Raw genomic sequence first — 17,368 nt, 5'->3', positions numbered from 1 at the left:
GTACTACAAAAGCTCTGCCCACAAAAAAATTAGTTCGGTTTCTTTTGGGTACCCCATCGTATATATATATATATATATATTCATTAATAAACTTCATTACAAATAACGAACATTTTCAGATGAATGCGGATGTACACAGTGTTAACACAAGACACAAACACTGTCTTCATAAACCAACTGCTAACCTCTCATGCTTTCAGAAAAGCTTATATTGTGCTGGGATCAAAATTTTTAATAACCTGCCATCTGATCTCAAAAGTCTTATGAATGAAAAAGCACGATTTGAAATAGCACTGAACGATATTTAAATACAAACTCATTCTACTCTGCTGATGAATACCTACTGTCTAGAAAATAACCTATGTATCTTTAAATTGCCTTATGTGAAGTCAATGTGTATTCTTGGTTTCTCTTGCATGAGAACTCCATTGGGACTGTACATATGTTTTGTATTTATATGACATATTCCACATCCTACAGTCATTTTGACTAACTTTGGATCCATGGAATGCAATGTAATGTAACGTAACATAATGTAATGCAGTCTGAGGACTACACAATATGTGCCAGCGCTCTCATGATCTGTGGAGTTTGGAGTGTCAACCAGGCATCAGATCAAGATTTAATTAGTCTAAAAGAGGAAGAAGTTGTAAAACATAAAGCAGCATTCTTGGTTGCATTGAAAGGACTGGAAGCAACCAGAAAGTACATACATCAATTCGATACCAAGGACAATATTATTGTAATGTGCAATACAGGTGAAAATGAATTATACAGACTGACTGCCCAAGGAGTAAAGAAACAGAAAGTTGGCTATTAGAGGAAATAGTGTAACTAGGTATTCACCATCCTGGAAAATGCTGGGATAGTGCCTTGAAACAGGCAATGACAGCTTTCTTCAATATCCTTTCCATTAACCAGTTATAATCACCATCTTATGTTACTGATGTTACTAAAACAAAGCAGTTGATAAAGCATCGTAAAATTTAAAAAAAAACACATTTACATTGTGTTCAAATATGCATATTTTAAGTGAATTTCTGAAGTTATGGCATGAAGAAGACCACAGTCTTCATATTTCCCTGATTTTACAGCTTCCTCGATTTTGCATTTGTTTTAGGTGGTCCCTTAGAAACTATAAAATCAAGGTTTCAGTGTAGTTGGAACAAGTTCATATTGCTCTGGATCCTTGATTACAGTGCGATTGAGAGTAATGAGGATGTTGAGGCCTTGGTCAAGAAAGGATTAAATAATTCTCAGTCTCAAACCTGCAATTTCAATATCGCCATCTGCTGGTAGGACCAAGATTAAGACGTGGCTGAGGGAGGAGCATTCACAATGGGCTGCTACACTAGGTACAATGAAGTTGAAGAGCTTCATTGAAGGGCCTTCAGATAAAGCGTCTAGGGACCTACTGGATGGGACAGAAAACGTACCCTAGTAAAAGATATGCTGACTGGCCACCGTACACTGGGGCAGTACCTAAAAATCACAAGCCTCTCAGAAACTGCCCTGTGCAAGAGATCTAGACAGTAAGAGGATTCTTCATACCACATACTTTGTCGGTGCCCAGCTCTGGCTGAGGAGAATTGAGATCTTTGGTTCTGCATGGCTAGAAGTGACAGACATGAAAGAGAAAGTTTTTCTAGTACTGAGGAACACTGGAGCACCCTTGCAGTGGCCTGAATGCTTGAGGCGACCAGAAGATGCCCCACTAGCCAACAAATAATATAAAATACACTTTTATGTGCTCTTTCATACTGTATAATGAGGACAAAATCTTGTTGACATCTAATTGCTCCTACTGCTGCTCCTGCATCTGTTACTAAAAGCAGCGTTATTTTCAAAATCTGTGTTGAGACCTTCAGCCATTAGAAACTTATTGGTAACAAGATGACCATCTCATCCAAAACATCCTAATCTATTACCACAGACTATCAAACTTCATTACACATCAATGAATCCAGATTTTACATAAATTAACACACACAGTCTGAATCATGTAAGCCTTTTCGAACAGTTATGCCAACTGACTAATCACCATAACTTACATACAAGTGCTACTTTACTAAAATCACAAACATAAAATATTTTAACTGTAAGTGAAGTGGACTAGATTCCAAGGCCAGACCAAATTACCACATTTAACAACCGTTAACGAATATCATTTTAACGCGGAAAATAGTGTTTTAGTAAAGATGTAGACAGTTTTTAATTTTTTACAAAGATGCAGAATTACCTCTAACTTATTCCTGCTGCTAAACCGTACCAACCTGCAATGAAATATGATAACCATTTGACAGTAGATTCAAAATCTCCCGCAACTTGAGGGTTCTGGCTCACCCAATCCTTGTACGACGTGTAAAGTTCTGGTAGCGAACGTAATATGGCCGACATCATGGGAATGTTGAAATTACACTATCACCATGAACTTAATAAACACATGATTGGAAGTAGCAAAAAGTGCTCTATCACCGTACTTGAAATCTTACAACCCAACATTTAAAAAACTGCAGTCATTACACATTACTTTAGTCACAACTTTAGCAATTACCTAGAATCCCCAAAACTTCAATTTCGATAATCCAACTAGCGACCCCCACAAACACGCACAGATTTTCATATCAGTACTACCATCACATAAAACCTTTCACGGTCAGTAATACTTTGTAACGTAGTTCACATGTTATTCTGACAGTAGCGGCAAACTGTGGATTACGTACGGGATGCACTCTACATGGCTCTACATGAAAAAGGCGCGAATTTTCTACATTTCTCAAAATCAACTCCTACTCTCGCAAACCTCGCAAAACCCTCAAAACAGGCTTCAGCACACGCGATAATGCATCTCAATGCCACTAAGTGGAAATGCACCTGAGGCAAGTTCGGTATGCTGCCATCTACTCCAATCTGCTGTGTAACAACTTCAAAATGGCTGCTTACCACTACGCCGAGCTCAAACGGTAAGGAGGTTACCTACTATTATTTCCCCCCCCCCGCACCCAGACCTTTCATTACGTTTCATGAGCCAGCAATGAATAATTTTGCCACTCTAGTCCCTTGTACTGCAGTGGACCTTACTCCGATTTTAGAAATTAAAATACACAGGATAATTCTCAAATATATATCATATATAGGAAAATATAATATTCAAAAGATCTGGGGGAAAGTTAAATTTGGGTAAAATTGAATGAAAAATCTGTTGCCATCATAGATATCTGTATTGAACTTTGGTTCGAAACCTACATTTGAAAGCTACATAAAATAATTGTTCAGTTACTTTAATGTACTACGAGTACATATTGTATTACACATAGCAAATAATATTACTGAGGTTTCCAGATATTACTCCCATATTTACTTACTCCTAGGTGCAAATGGCTTTTAAAAACCAAATAGATGTTCAGGACAAGTAGGAAAGTCTTCTCTGCCTACCCACACTTCCAGCCCTGCATAATTACCATTAAAAAGGCAATGTCAGCAAACCTGCGAATATCTATTCTTTGAACCACAATACAAGTTTTGCACTTAAGAATCTCAGAGTAATGGCAGTATCTTTAGAACCAAAGAAAAAGTATTTGCTGATGTATGGTTTTACAGTATTTTGGAAATGATACTAAGCATGGTCTGTACTTTCAAAAACTAATGAAAAACATTTTGCTAACACATAGTTTTACAGTAATGAATCTGATACGAAGTATAGGCTGCACTTTCTAATGGAAATATCAAAACTCTTGTCAGGACACAATATTTTATAAATCTGTCTACCNATCTATCTATCTATCTATCTATCTATCTATCTATCTATCTATCTATCTATCTATCTATCTATGGCTCTGCAACCCTTGTGGAACTTGGCTACTTTTCCCCTCTTTTAACCTATACACAGTTGGTAGGATGCCTTGGACCGGGGATCAGCCTGTCGCAAGGCTGCTACCTACACACAGAACAACACAAACACAGAATAAATGTACGCAGACATCCATGCCTCAAGCGAAATTCGAAGTCATGATCCCAGTGTTCGAGCAGGTGAAGACAGTTAATGCCTTAGGGCCCCCATACACACACAGTTTGTACTCCCATTTGGCCTGCACAGTTGAAGACTGAAAGGCAAAACTGATGTGTGTGGTATGGCCAGCCAGCCAATCGTTTGGACTGTTGGACTGTAGGGAACCCGTCAGTCCACCAGTGCTACCTGCAGGACGTGTAATTCAGCAATATAGGCTGGAAGACTGACTGTGGCATGAAGCCTGCCGGTTTATCTGCGAGTGTATGGGGAAAGAAAGGTAGAGGGCAAACTGTAGACTGTGGGGCCAATGTGATCACCCTTTTACATGTCAGGCTGCAAAAATAGCATGAATCCCAAATACACATCAAGGGTCACAGCAATACCATTATATTTCATCAACATATGCCAACATGACCATCAACAAAACTGGTCAATAAATGAACTGTAAAAAAAAAAGGAAAGCTATCCCTGTAACAGGCCGTGAAGGCCTATAGGGTTATGAGACACTGAGGGTCCCAAATTACCTTGACAATCGGCTCAAAGATGGCGGTAAGGTTGTCAGCCTTACGCGCCTGCCGCGCTTTACTCCCCAGGAAAATCATTTAATTAATTCCTGGTACTCATTTCTGAGTAAACCCCAGGGCCTAGTGTGGCCGGAAGGATTGTGAATCTGAATTAAACAATCAATCGGTGCCCACTAAATAAGTCTATAGAGCTGAGTCCTCCTTGAGAAGACATCAGTTTCTTAGACACTCAAGAATTTCCCAATATTTTATGGAATACAAAAGTTCATTACTGTGTTCACATGGGCACACCATGAATCCAGTCCACATCACACCATCCTATCTCCTTAATATGCATTTGCATCCTTGTATATGTCTTACTTGTTGTCCCTTTCCTTGGGGATTTCCTACCAAAATTTTGTATTCATTTCTCTTCCTTCACATGCATGCTACATGCCCAGCCCTTCATATCCTCCTTGACTTCATCATTCTGATAACATTTGGTAAGGAGTGCAAATTATAAAGCTTGCTATTATGCAATTTTCTCCAGCCTCCTGTCCCTTCTTCCCTAAGTCAGGCGAGTCAAAATAAACGAATATTAATTATGAAATGTTGTTCTATGGTTCTGTACAATTTGAAATCTGAGTATAAAATAGTAGTAAGAATTTTACAGCATGATTATTTCTGCACCGTAAACCAAGATAAATCACTTTACCCCTCAGGCTGTTCATTAGGACTACACCTGTCTGTCCTCTTTTGACTGAAAATGGCCATTGCTCAGATTTCCTGCAAGATATCAAGCGTATTATTAATTCAGCTGATTATGAGTATTCCTTTCTATCAAGAAACTCACACCCCTACAAATGTAATCATTTTAAGCCTGAATCGATGAATCTTTGTAGCAATGCAGATGGATATTTATAAAAAGGCCCATTTAACTGTATTGACCTTCCCCCCAGGCAATAATATTGTTTTACGCTTTTTACATTTCTGTAGTTATATATTCCATTACCTGTATGTTTCTGAACTACCATTAAATAATGTTGATATAATGGGTTATATAATGATTACAATATATAATATGGTAAGCTAATGTTACTTTTTTGCTAACTTAAACGAATTTTATGAATGTTTCTATACGAGTAGTAATAAATTGCAGAGATTCATATTTCTTTTTTCTCGTCAATTCCAAATTACTTACATCTCAAAAATATACAAGAAATATGTGGTAACATGCTTCAATTGAATTGAATTGAATTGAATTCAATGCGCTATCTTTCAATTTTGGTTATTCTACCTAATGTACATAATTTTTGGTGAATTAGGAAAAACAATACACAGCTCAAGGAACCTGGCAAAGGGCCTTTTACAAGGAATCGTTATTTTTCTTAAAATTGACAGAGGTCTTCGCAAAACATCTACTTTGGACACGAATTTAACACCCTTCAGTTTAATAGCAAAATTAATCAATTTTACATTCATAGAATTACAAAAATTCTACAGAGGCTACTAAGTTATTATGTACCGGTAAGGTTTCGTCCCTAGCTTCGAACATAAAACACTGCTTCAGCAACACACGTGTCAACACGGCCTGAAAAGTCATTGAACTTTCATGCTACAAATGTAAGCAATCATTTCAGTAATAAATAATACATTTTCCTCTTACAATGTATCCCAATCAGTGCAGGAATTGAAAGTTTTAAAGTAACATTTAATTGTCAAACGTGAATTTTCTAGGCCATTTAAAAAGAATTCAGGATATTTAATTTTATATTCGCGCCACGACTTCCGTGTTCAACTTCCTTGCACCGGCATATTTCTTTAATCTCTAACCCGAAACCTATCCCATTTCATTACATTCACAGAGCCAGTGCCTACAAGTAGCTTCACTATTTGCCACAAGATGGCTCTGCACGGCTGGTCGCCAATACAAATACAACCGCTCAATACTGAGTAGTTGCCATCATACATCAGTGCACTGAACTCCACGAGCTTCTCACATTGGTCACTAGGGTATGCATTAGTAGTTGCAATATACGGATTTTGCAAGTACACCGAGAACCAAAACAAACCTTTTCAAGGTCGTTATACAACCAGCTGACCCGAAGTCGGCCGCAAAGCAGGCTATTCAGGCTCTGTACTGCGAGTTATAACCAGGGAGAGGGAAGAGTGCTTGATTACAGCTGGATACCAAAGGAGAAATGACTTCTCCTACGCAAGTGGTGAGTTCAGATATGACGGGACTTCTTTGTTTCGTTTCCGTCGCTAATAAGATATGTCTGTGTATGTTCGCCGCCTCCATATTCATGCTTTGTTCCTTCTGCTTGACATTTCCTTTTCATGCAAGACTAGTAAGTGTCATCATTATCATTCATGGAATTTTCAGGGTTTATGACGAAAATGTATTTGTTTATTCTTAAGTCGACGGGTTCATTGACACATCGTCACTTTTATACCATTACTGTCATCATTAGATTTTAAAATCCACGCTACAAAATTATGAATAGGTGTGAGATTGGTATGGTTCCAGCGTTGGCCATGATTTTAAGTGTGAAAATGTCACTCTCATGACTACAGATTTTATCCCACAGCTTTTGAAGGCTTCACATTTGTCGCCTGAGAGCCCTGGTGCTAGTGCAGATGTATTTTCCTTGCAAGATTTAAACTTCATTGCACACGCTTATTTCTTATGTTGAAATGTAGTTAGCACGTAATTACTAATATTTTAAGTTTTCGCATGTGTATTTCATTAATGTCACTGTCATTTCGAAAACGGTGCAGCTTGTGTTCGTAAATTTCTTCCCGCCCTACGTATGTTATTGAACCTCACTATCGAGACGAATGTCAGATGATGGGGTGACAGATTGGGAAGGATTTGGAAGGAAGCGGTTGTTCCCTAATCGGGCTGCTTCCCAGCATTTGCCTGGAGGGACTGAGGAAAACCACGAGAAAACTGAATCAGGGTAGCTTGTGGTCCCAGGCGAGATTTTAGTGAAGCATCTGCCGAACAGAAGTCTGCAACGTTGCCACTAGAGCAACCTCTTTGCTGCAAATAGTGTTGAGTTCTACGAAACCAATTCTGTTTCCTGCAACGAATGTATTAGAATAAATCTGATGGTTCGTAATGGCTTTCCACGACCAAGGTCCTTGTGACTTAAGATACTTACTTCAGTTCACAAACCAAGTTAAATACAGTATCCAACGATCCATATCTGAAAATAATAAAAATGCTACCCACATAATGGTTTTGTTACAAAAGAAAACTGGATTTTTTTTTTAAGTTTAATGTACTGAGCCAGCCGGACATCAGTCTACTTTCCGTCCTGAAGGAAAAGTTTAGGCTTCTACAATCAACAAGCTCTGTGTATGTACGCGTGTGTGTAGTTTGATTTTTTGAACCAACTGACCCATTTTTCACAGAATTTAATATGCCATAAAAAAAACACCCCCAACCACGTGCCTTTTACTTTCTTACAGTTAACAACCGTGGCCAAAGCACGAACTGGTGAGGTGTCAGCAATACTTAATCTAGGTTCCTGAAATTACTTACTGATGAGGTGACATGGAACGTTTGTTAAACTAATTGTTTTGTAGAGTGTAAGAAACAACAAAATGGCGACAGCATGCAGACTTTTGATTTGTTTTCAGCTATATAATTTTACAAAAAATAAATACTAACAAACTTTTGCTTTTTACGCTGAGGCTAACAATGTAACATCTCACATCAAAATGTGACATTATTAACTCGAGTGAAATATAAGTCATGTTAGAAATGGGTGTTTATTGTACATTTCGGTTTAATTGCGATAACTAATGAATCACTAGAGTTAGGCATTTGGTACTTGGATAGATCGTCAGTTTACTTACATACTACCGATATGTACTGGTTACAAGTGTGACGATAGGCAGGAAGAGTCTGCACTCAACAGTCATAAGACACAGCACTGACAAAACATCTGCACAACAATACAGAAACAAGAACCGTTTTAACAAACAGTTGAACACCAAGAACACAGCTTTTATACTTCTTAACGTCCATTCAGTTTTTAGCCTGCTTTTCTTTTTTGAAAAGAAAAATAATAGAAGTAGGCTTGTGAGATCAGAATATTGTCTGTGTGTCACCCCCAACAACTTTAGAATGCCTGAACTTATCGTCATGAAACTTAGTATTTATGTTATGTCACCTGAAGCCACCTCATCGGCATACTTGATAAATCCCGCCCATCAGTAATACCAATACTAAGGCCTCTGAAATCGCTGAAGTAATAACCTAAATGCTACTTGAATGCCTGAGCCGATCGTCACGAAACATGGCTCTGGCAACAACTTTACCGCTTTCAATTGTACAGGGTGATTCAAAATTAGTATCAGGTTTTCCGTGGCCTATGACCGCCTCTGTGGTCTAGTGGTCACCGTTCTTGGCTACAGATCCAGAGGTCCGGGTTCGATTCCCGGCGCAACCAGATTTTTTCTGAGAATTAGTAGGTCTGGAACGGGGTCCACTCAGCCTCGTGATGTTAACTGAGGAGCTTCTTCAAGGAAATAGCGGCTTCGATTTAGAAAACCGAAAATTAATGGCCGTGGGGATTCGTTGCGCTGACCACGCGGCACCCTCTATCCGCAAAAGTTGGCACTAACTTCGCCGACAAGCGGCTGTCGCTCCGTCGGTATAGGTCGCTTGCGGACTAAAACCATGAAATTTGTTTCTTGATTTGTTTGTTATATATGTTAAAGTACTGTTCTACTTGTCCTGTCCAATATTCAGATTGCAGTGTAAGATATTCTTGTTCATTTCAATTAGTGCTTCACTTAACAAAGCATAAACACAGGGTCTCAACTTACAAGGAATGCGCCCGACAGACGCTGTACTAATAAGACAGTGAAAAACGCCTGGGAATTTCTTGCCCGTACTGCGTGAAAAAGGAGAGCAGATGGTCATAAGGGAACTTTTGTATTACAATTAGCAACATGGAGCAACTTTTATATTGCAGTTAGCAACACGGAGCACTTTTTTGTCTCACACTACTTAAAAGCCAAACGCACAGCGCAGTTGTGCTGTTTCGTAGTTTTGACACTCTCATTTAGAGCTTGAGTTTCAACTCACAATGACCATATCAGTGCCATTTTGTGTGGGTGCGGTCATAATCATAGCGTCGTTTTAGAATCGGAGTCTCATTTACTCAGGCCATTCGGAAACCAGTGGCAATGTTGGTATGAAATTAAAAGGAGAATTGTATTAGTCAAAGACGACAGTTTTGAAGCCTTTAGCTCTGTGGTCTAGTTCTAAGATTTCCTGGCTACAAATCCCGAGGTCCGGGTTAGATTCCCGGCGCTACCAGATTTTCTGAGAAGTAGTGGGTCTGGAACGGGATCCACTCAGTCTCGTGAGGATAATTGAGGAGCTATTTCAAGTAAGTAGCGGCTCCGGTCTAGAAACCCGAAATTAATGGCCGTGGGGATTCGTTGCGCTGACCACGCGACACCCACTATCCGCTAAAGTTGGCACTGACTTCGCCGACAAGCGGCGGTCGCTCGGTCGGTATAGTTCGCTTGCGGACTAAAATCACGGAATCTTAGTGAAGTCTCCTGTCTTGTCGCAGACTCGGTGCCACATCTGTGGAGCACGCCTAGCACCATCATCAGGTTCCATTCTCGTTTCGTCTACATATTTGCTTAAGCTATTTGCTTAACGTTTTGAAAGACTGTAGTTCAGGTCCAGGAGTCATGATTTGATTTCTTCTTATTCCAACTTAACGGACTAGGCAGGGCCGTGCCATAGCTGAGGCTTCCCATCACGGCGGCCTGGGATTTGTGGTGGACAAAGTGGAACTGGGACAGGTTTTCTCCGAGTACTTCGATTTCCCCCGCCAATTCTCATTCCACCAATTGGTCCACAATCATCATCTATCATCTGGGGCTGGTACAACAGGCCAAACAGTGGCCGCAGTACCAAGTGGACTTAGTCTCATCCCATGAAAAAAAAAATAATAATACTAATTCAATTCTTTATTATTTATGTGCTGAGCCAGCGGCCGCAAGGCCAATTACGGACTGCTCATTACGATCTGACACTGCATACTCTAATGTTGTAAAGTAACCCACAACAGAACATTCACATGCTCTATAAAACGAAATAATAATAGTTCAAGAAATAGGTCATGAGTATTTTCCTCTAGTCAAATTTTAATCCGACGAAATTAAATGACCCTTATTTGTACCGTAAGTAGGCTTTACAATAAGTGGCATAAGTACACGTTCTAACGGCTTTTCGTCAGTGAGGCTTCAAGCTTCACACGTTGGTCGCCATCTTTCCTATAACCGCTCGCTTCGTTGTGCCCTTACGTTGGTTTCCCTTATCACCGTCCTCCCTCTTCTCGTGGATGTCGAGAAGTTAGGTGGGAAGGGAGGAGAATTGTGGTTGTTGGAGCTGGTAGGCGAGAGCTCGCTTCCTGTACACGCTTAGGTGTCTCGCGAATAGGTAAAGACGGGAGTATCTGGGTTCTGTTCGGTAATTGGTAGAGCTGAGTTCATATCCCGGGTCTTATACGGGTCTGGCTCGGGCAGGGCAGGAAGAATCTTTCACTACAATCACACACACCTCTTTAGACCGTTGCACTTAGTAATCATTTAATTCCCTCCGGCTCACTGAATACAAATGAATCTATTAGTAACACTTATGTAGAACTTTACTTGTAATAATACTTTTACGGATGGGACGTAGTCGTAATTTTGTGTCCGACTTTGCTGAAAGTTGTATGAAGACTCCTTGAGGTGGAATGCCCTCTCTCTGAATCCTGAGGTCCACGAACCCCAGACTCCAAGAGAAATCCACTCCTCCACTTTTGCCATTGGTTAAGTTTTCAAACTAGGAGGTTCCCTAAATTTTGAATTTCCAATCATGATGCTTTGCTATATGATTCTGGCAGATGCTGACCTGACGCTAAGGTTGACAGCCCCTTGATGCATTACGATCAGGGGATGAGGCTCCGGCCGTTCCACTTTTAAGTTATCGCTGTTCCGTGCTGTCAGCTCTCAAATTCTCAAAGACTTTCCGACTTTGCTGAAACTGCCAGAATTCCAGGAAAGTACCAGATGTTACTTCCTGTCCACATAGCAAAACTTGAACTATGTCCCTTCTGCGGATCTGCCGGATTCTCTTTGTATTTACTTAATATAGGTATAATTAATACACAATAGTCCACCAATTAGAATGAACGGTTACAACGCAGATGTGCTAGGTCCTGTAGCAAAACTTCATTTACGGCAATGCTGATTTGGAAAGCCTGTTCATTTTTTGGGGTCTGATTAAATATGCTTCCTTTATCGTTGAAAAGGTGGCTATAGACGAAGTATAGTCATATTCATGAAATTTGTAGGCCTAGTGGTAAATATAAGCATAATATGAAATGTATTAATATAGTTTAAAAGCAGTGTCTTTACAGTCTTTGTTCCTTGTTTCCACTTCCGCAAATGATCACCAATTTCATCAGAGTTCACTTGAGAACCTAGAACTTGTTCAGCCGAGATAACTGTTAGTCCATGTAAACGTTATTGGCTCATGGCGCTTCGCCTGTAATTTTTAACAATTTTCGGTTTCGAAAACGAGGTCTCTGCATTTGTGTTCGCCACTGTCTTCGCCAGATAAGGTAACGAAACTGTGCAGACGTCAGGAGAGCTCGCTGTATCAGCAATAATTTTCTTGATTAATCCGAAAGAACTATGTGAGTGGATCTCCTAGATGCCCTAGAGGCGTGGCATTTTGCCGTCACTGCAACCCGGTTGTTACGCCACTGCCTACAACTACGTCTCCGCAAAGTAATCTTGAGAAGTTTCATAGGTTCACGGGTCACAGAACGGAGTATGATTATTTGAGCTAAGGGCCAACTCGTAAGGTCACCCTGTTGACCTCACTAAGGGATTATGAATAACTTTATTGACTACTGCAGTCTTCGTTTAAATGAAGGCTTTCATCAGTCAACCGCACCGCGAGGACAATGAATTATAATTACCCTCATGCTGTGCCGTAAAGACATGTCGGGGCACGTTAGCAAAGCCGAACGCATGTTCCGGCCAGGAGAGTTCCTCCGGTTCTCACCTGTGGTTGGTTGGACCAGCCCCAGAGCCGGTTTTGACACAGAAATGAAGAGGAAAGTTCCTGGTCTGACGATGATCGAATTACGGTTGTCCAGCCTGTAGCCGGTCAGTTTAGTAATTGACAGTTATCTTGTCTCAATTCTGTGCAGTTAAGTAAAGCAAGAAACAAAAAATAGCAACGTGAGGGATTTATTGTTACGGCGGAAGCATTGATGAGCAGTTTAGGTTGTTCGGAGGAATATGATCATGGGGCGCCGTGAGGATTGTTTCACGCCTGCAGAACATCTGCACAATTGGCGACAACAGTCTAACAGCCAGGATGACAGTGATTCCAGTGTTATGAGGAAAGTTTGAAGGAACAGCTTTTTATTTCTTTATGTGCCGTGATTGTTGTTTGGGTTGCGTTTTATATGGCACACCTGCGTAATAGCATAAACATGGGCAAATTTTGGTACAGTTCGATCTGATGTTTGCCCGCAGTAATCAATCAGACCGAAATAATATTTACCCAACAACATTTAGTATTAAGCAGTTTAATACAAATCTATTAGAGGTGGGATAGCGATGTACGAGGGTGAGTCAAATGAAAACCTTAAATTTGTAATAAAAAATCGAAATTTCGCACCATTATCCTGTAAGTTGGAAAGCGTGCTACAAACAGCGTCCAGAATGGCCTGTAGGTTGCAGCATAGTGCAGATGCACGAACACCGTCACAGCACTAGTATAAGATGGCTGCCCACTTGAGACTTATACCAGGGAAGAACAGCGTTCTGTTATTCGGTTTTTGTGTAGTGAAGGTGTGAAACCTATTGAAATTTATCGAAGAATGAAGTTTCAGTATGGTGATGCATGTTTGTCACAGCAGCAAGTGTACAAATGGAGTAGGAAGTTTGCAAATGGTGTGACTTCAGTGGAAGATGCTCCTCGTCTGGGTCAGGCACATCGAGTTGTGAGTCCAGAGAACACTGCAGCAGTTGAAGCCATAGTAAGGGAAAACCGCCGAGTGACATTGAATGAAATTGCAACAAGTTTAAACATTAGAGGTACGCCACGCGGTGCATGAGTGGTTGCGCGGACTACGAAAATAATTTTTTCCTAAAGGAATTCATGCACATTGTAAGCGCTGGAGGACTTGCATTGAGCGTGGGAGAGATTATGTTGAAAAGTGATACAGCTTTGTACCACTTGTGCACAATAAATAATACTGAAAAAAAAAAATATTTAAGGTTTTCATTTGACTCGCCTACGTAGTATAGTATAATTGGTATAGCGACTGGCTACGGGCTGGACGACCGAGTGGTCGGAGTTCGAGTCCTGGTAGGGTAAACAATTTTCACTTCTCGATCTGGCGTCCACCCAGACTCCTAATCAATGGGTACCGGGGGCTGTTACCCCGGGGATAAGGCGACTGGGGCGTGAAGATGACCACTCCCCTCCAAATAGTACCGAGGTAAAGAAAACGTGGGACTCCACATCCGCCCTTCCATACAGTTTAATGGGGCACGCGGTAGCGCAGTTGGTTGAGGCACTATGCTACAAGTCGTAAGGTCGAGGGTTCGATTCCCGATTAGGTCATTGTATATTTCAGTTTACTTTACCCTTCCAACCGCACTATGTCCCTGGGGTCGACTCAGCCTCTAACTGAATTGAGTACCAGGAATCTCCTAGGGAGTAGAGGGCGGCCGGCACCTAAGGCTAATAATCTCACCGCCATCTATGAGCCGATTGTATAGAAAATGCGGGAGCCTCGACGTCTCGCAACCCTATGGGCCTCCACTGCCTGTTACAGCGATAGTTTTACAATTTTAATACAAATTTATTAATTAGTTTCGAGATAAATATACAGATTTATGTACTGTCCATTTTTCGTTCATTTTTGCATGCAAATAACGCGAAAAGCGAAACTGGAATTTGCATAATCTGAATCCAGCCAAGTGTTGGCCAGAGATCCGTCTAAATAGCTGTCTAACTGTGTAAGACCTGAAGCTTTCGCGGCGGGGAAAGTTGATGAAATCTCGGGCTGTCAGCCGTGTCAATTGGTTAAAAATTACCGAAGACTGATGTAACATCAGGCCCTTACAATGTGGACAGAGACGGTTCTTGAAACGTTGATAATTTTTAATCAGTTGACAAGGCTGATAGCCCTAGAAGATTTTATCAGCTAACTAACAAACAAACTAACTATCTTGAGCTATCAGGAATCGAAACCCCATGGCCATTCTTGTCGAATGTTCACTCAAGAGCGATGATAGATGAGTATGAGCGACATAAGTGTGGCTGGCAAAAGAGATATCTAATAAATAACATAAGTCCGTGGCTTTTAGTCCGCAAACGAACTATACCGATCGAGCAACCGCCCCTTGTCAGCAAAGTTAGTGCCAACTTTAGCGGATAGAGGGTGTCGCGTGGTCAGAGCATCCACTATCAATCCTACATGGACTATTCTGTAGTTGAATGAAGGCCTCCGTCATAAGACGTTGCAACTTCATGACACAGAACAATACTATTATGTTTATTCTGTTATTTTACAAGGCTTTTGACGTTATGTAGCATTGAATGTCGTAAAGTGCGAGCCTGGATGGGGAAAGTAACGGTTGTGTCATATTTTGTGATTGGTTATTCGCTTACGTTGGGAAACAGTACCAGCTAAGGTAAGGTAAAGTTGTCCCTGTGCTCAACGAATTAAGCACTACGCCATGAAGGCGTATGGGGGAGTGGATGTCTCTAGTCTTCTATTCAGTACGACTGACTCCTGCAGTCAGAGTCAGAGTTGCTTTACGACTGGCGGATTACCGTCAGTCAGTTCATCCTGGTGAACGGCCCCTTGAGACCAATGGCCAGTATGTTTCCCCACCGCCAACTGAACACATGCGATTGTAGTCCTTATGTAACATTCTCTCTCACAAGAGGATAGATCTCTCGTTTAGAATTGCTGCTGGCCCTCTCCAGCGCAGTCATTCTCAGCTGAGAGCCCCGCGGGACTGATGGCCACATTTTACTGTCTCAGATTCGACATGCCCCCAACCTGGAGGCTCAGGTCGCCGTGTTTATATCCCCGAGGAACAGGCTGGCCCGGTTATACCCCCAGGCAATGGATTCCCTTTTCGTCGCCTCTTACAACTCGTAGGGCTACGGTGGATGTAGTCGACCCCCCTTCCACATTGGATTCTCACTGAATCCTGCACATCAATTGCGTGTCCTTTCATGAACCGGTGCGGACCGCAGAAAGAACACACACTTGAATGGTTCGTCTCTTGTTATCTGCGTATCCATTACCACGGCAATGCATGTTCACCATAAAAAACCGTTGTCCAGCAACGATCCATTCCGCATTGCCAAGGGAATGTGCTCAGCGAAGCGCCGCTCAGCAGACGGTCGTATTCCGGCGTTCAGGCGTCATAAAAAGTAAAGTAAAGTTATCCCTGTAACAGGCCGTGAAGGCCCATAGGGTTGTGAGACTTGAGGGTCCCACACTATCTAGACCAGGCATGTCAAACTCAGCTTGTACAGAGGGCCACCTCAGCCCTATAAATAAGAGTCCAAGGCCGCACTTCAAAATAGAAATATACATTAGATTTTGATACAAGGAAATTTAATTCTATTTATTATTTAGGAGTAATTTCAATATAGTTACCTAAAGTCACATATCTTACAGTTTTAAAAAGCAAGAGAATGTCATTTTTGAAAAGTATCAAACAGCTTTTCAATATGTAAAAAGAGAGATTATACAAGAAATTGTGTTAGAAATAGCAAAACATTGAATTTCCTACAGCCTGCTAATTTATGTCTGCGTGAGACTTCTTGTCTTCTGGTCTGTTGGAAAATTGTCTTTACAAACAATATTTCTACTATAATTTTAATACTGATTTTAATATCAATTAGCTCTAAAAGTTGAGGGGCCGCACTTTGTGGCTATGGGGCCCGCATGTTTGACACGGCTGATCTAGACAATCGGCTCAAAGATGGCGGTAAGGTTGTCAGCCTTACGCGCCGGCCTCGCTTCACTCCACAGGAAAATTATTTAATTAATTCCTGGTACTCATTTCTGTTAGAGGCTGAGTCGACCCCAGGGCCTAGTGCGGCTGGAAGGATTAGGTCAACTGAAAAAATCCAATGACCTCATCGGGACTTGAACCCGCGACTTTCCGGCTTATACCATAACCCCTCAGCCATAAACCCAGAACACTTCAAATTCCTTTTCCATTTACTGATGTAATCGGAAACAAAATCCATCATTGACCCATTGAGACTTGGTTGCGCAAAAGAAATACCAGAGAAAAGACTAAAATTGGATAATGAGAGCTTTACAGTTTGTGTTCTTCACTTCATATTGTTAGAACGATTATATGAAAATGATCAGTTACAAGCAACATGTAACATTCATGACGGACGTGATAAATACAAACAAAAATTTTCTGGGAAGACAGTTAAAGACAGTGCATAAGGAATGGCGTACATAGGAGAATGATATAGAGAAGAACAGGCGGATGAAATACACGTGTGAACTACGTTGAACGAGTTCAGAATGGCTCATGTCAGCTCGTTGATGAAGATACGGCAGATACCTCAACACAAGTTGTAGAGACCAGTTGTATTCAACCTTTTCTGTTTGCGTATCTTCCAGATATAATTTCTCTTCAACTTTGTACCCTCAAAGTTGCTGGTGTACTGTATTAACACAGTATTAATGTCACCTTCAGCTTATCTGCTGTACTTCCACACATTGGCCATTTTTTGTTTCAGAATAACTGTCTAGTTTTT

The 17,368-nt window shown here is 41.0% G+C and overlaps 2 protein-coding genes across 2 annotated transcripts in view; one reads left to right on the top strand and one right to left on the bottom strand.

Annotated features, from left to right (window-relative positions):
* LOC111872122 (peroxisomal membrane protein PEX16) overlaps positions 1-2,892 on the bottom strand; it is a 38,094-nt gene extending 35,202 nt beyond the window's left edge. The window contains exon 1 of the mRNA XM_023865701.2: positions 2,274-2,892. Within this exon, the coding sequence (XP_023721469.1) occupies positions 2,274-2,400 (127 nt within the window). The 5' untranslated portion in view covers positions 2,401-2,892. The remainder of the gene's footprint in view (positions 1-2,273) is intronic.
* Positions 2,893-6,534: 3,642 nt separating this feature from the next.
* Positions 6,535-17,368, top strand: part of LOC111872120 (lysoplasmalogenase-like protein TMEM86A) — a 102,439-nt gene continuing 91,605 nt past the window's right edge. The window contains exon 1 of the mRNA XM_023865699.2: positions 6,535-6,734. Within this exon, the coding sequence (XP_023721467.1) occupies positions 6,714-6,734 (21 nt within the window). The 5' untranslated portion in view covers positions 6,535-6,713. The remainder of the gene's footprint in view (positions 6,735-17,368) is intronic.

The sequence above is a fragment of the Cryptotermes secundus genome, unplaced genomic scaffold (assembly GCF_002891405.2).
Source record: "Cryptotermes secundus unplaced genomic scaffold, Csec_1.0 scaffold461, whole genome shotgun sequence".
NCBI lineage: Eukaryota > Metazoa > Arthropoda > Insecta > Blattodea > Kalotermitidae > Cryptotermes > Cryptotermes secundus.
Note: the sequence above shows the minus strand (reverse complement) of the source record. Positions and strands in the feature narration are given on the sequence as shown.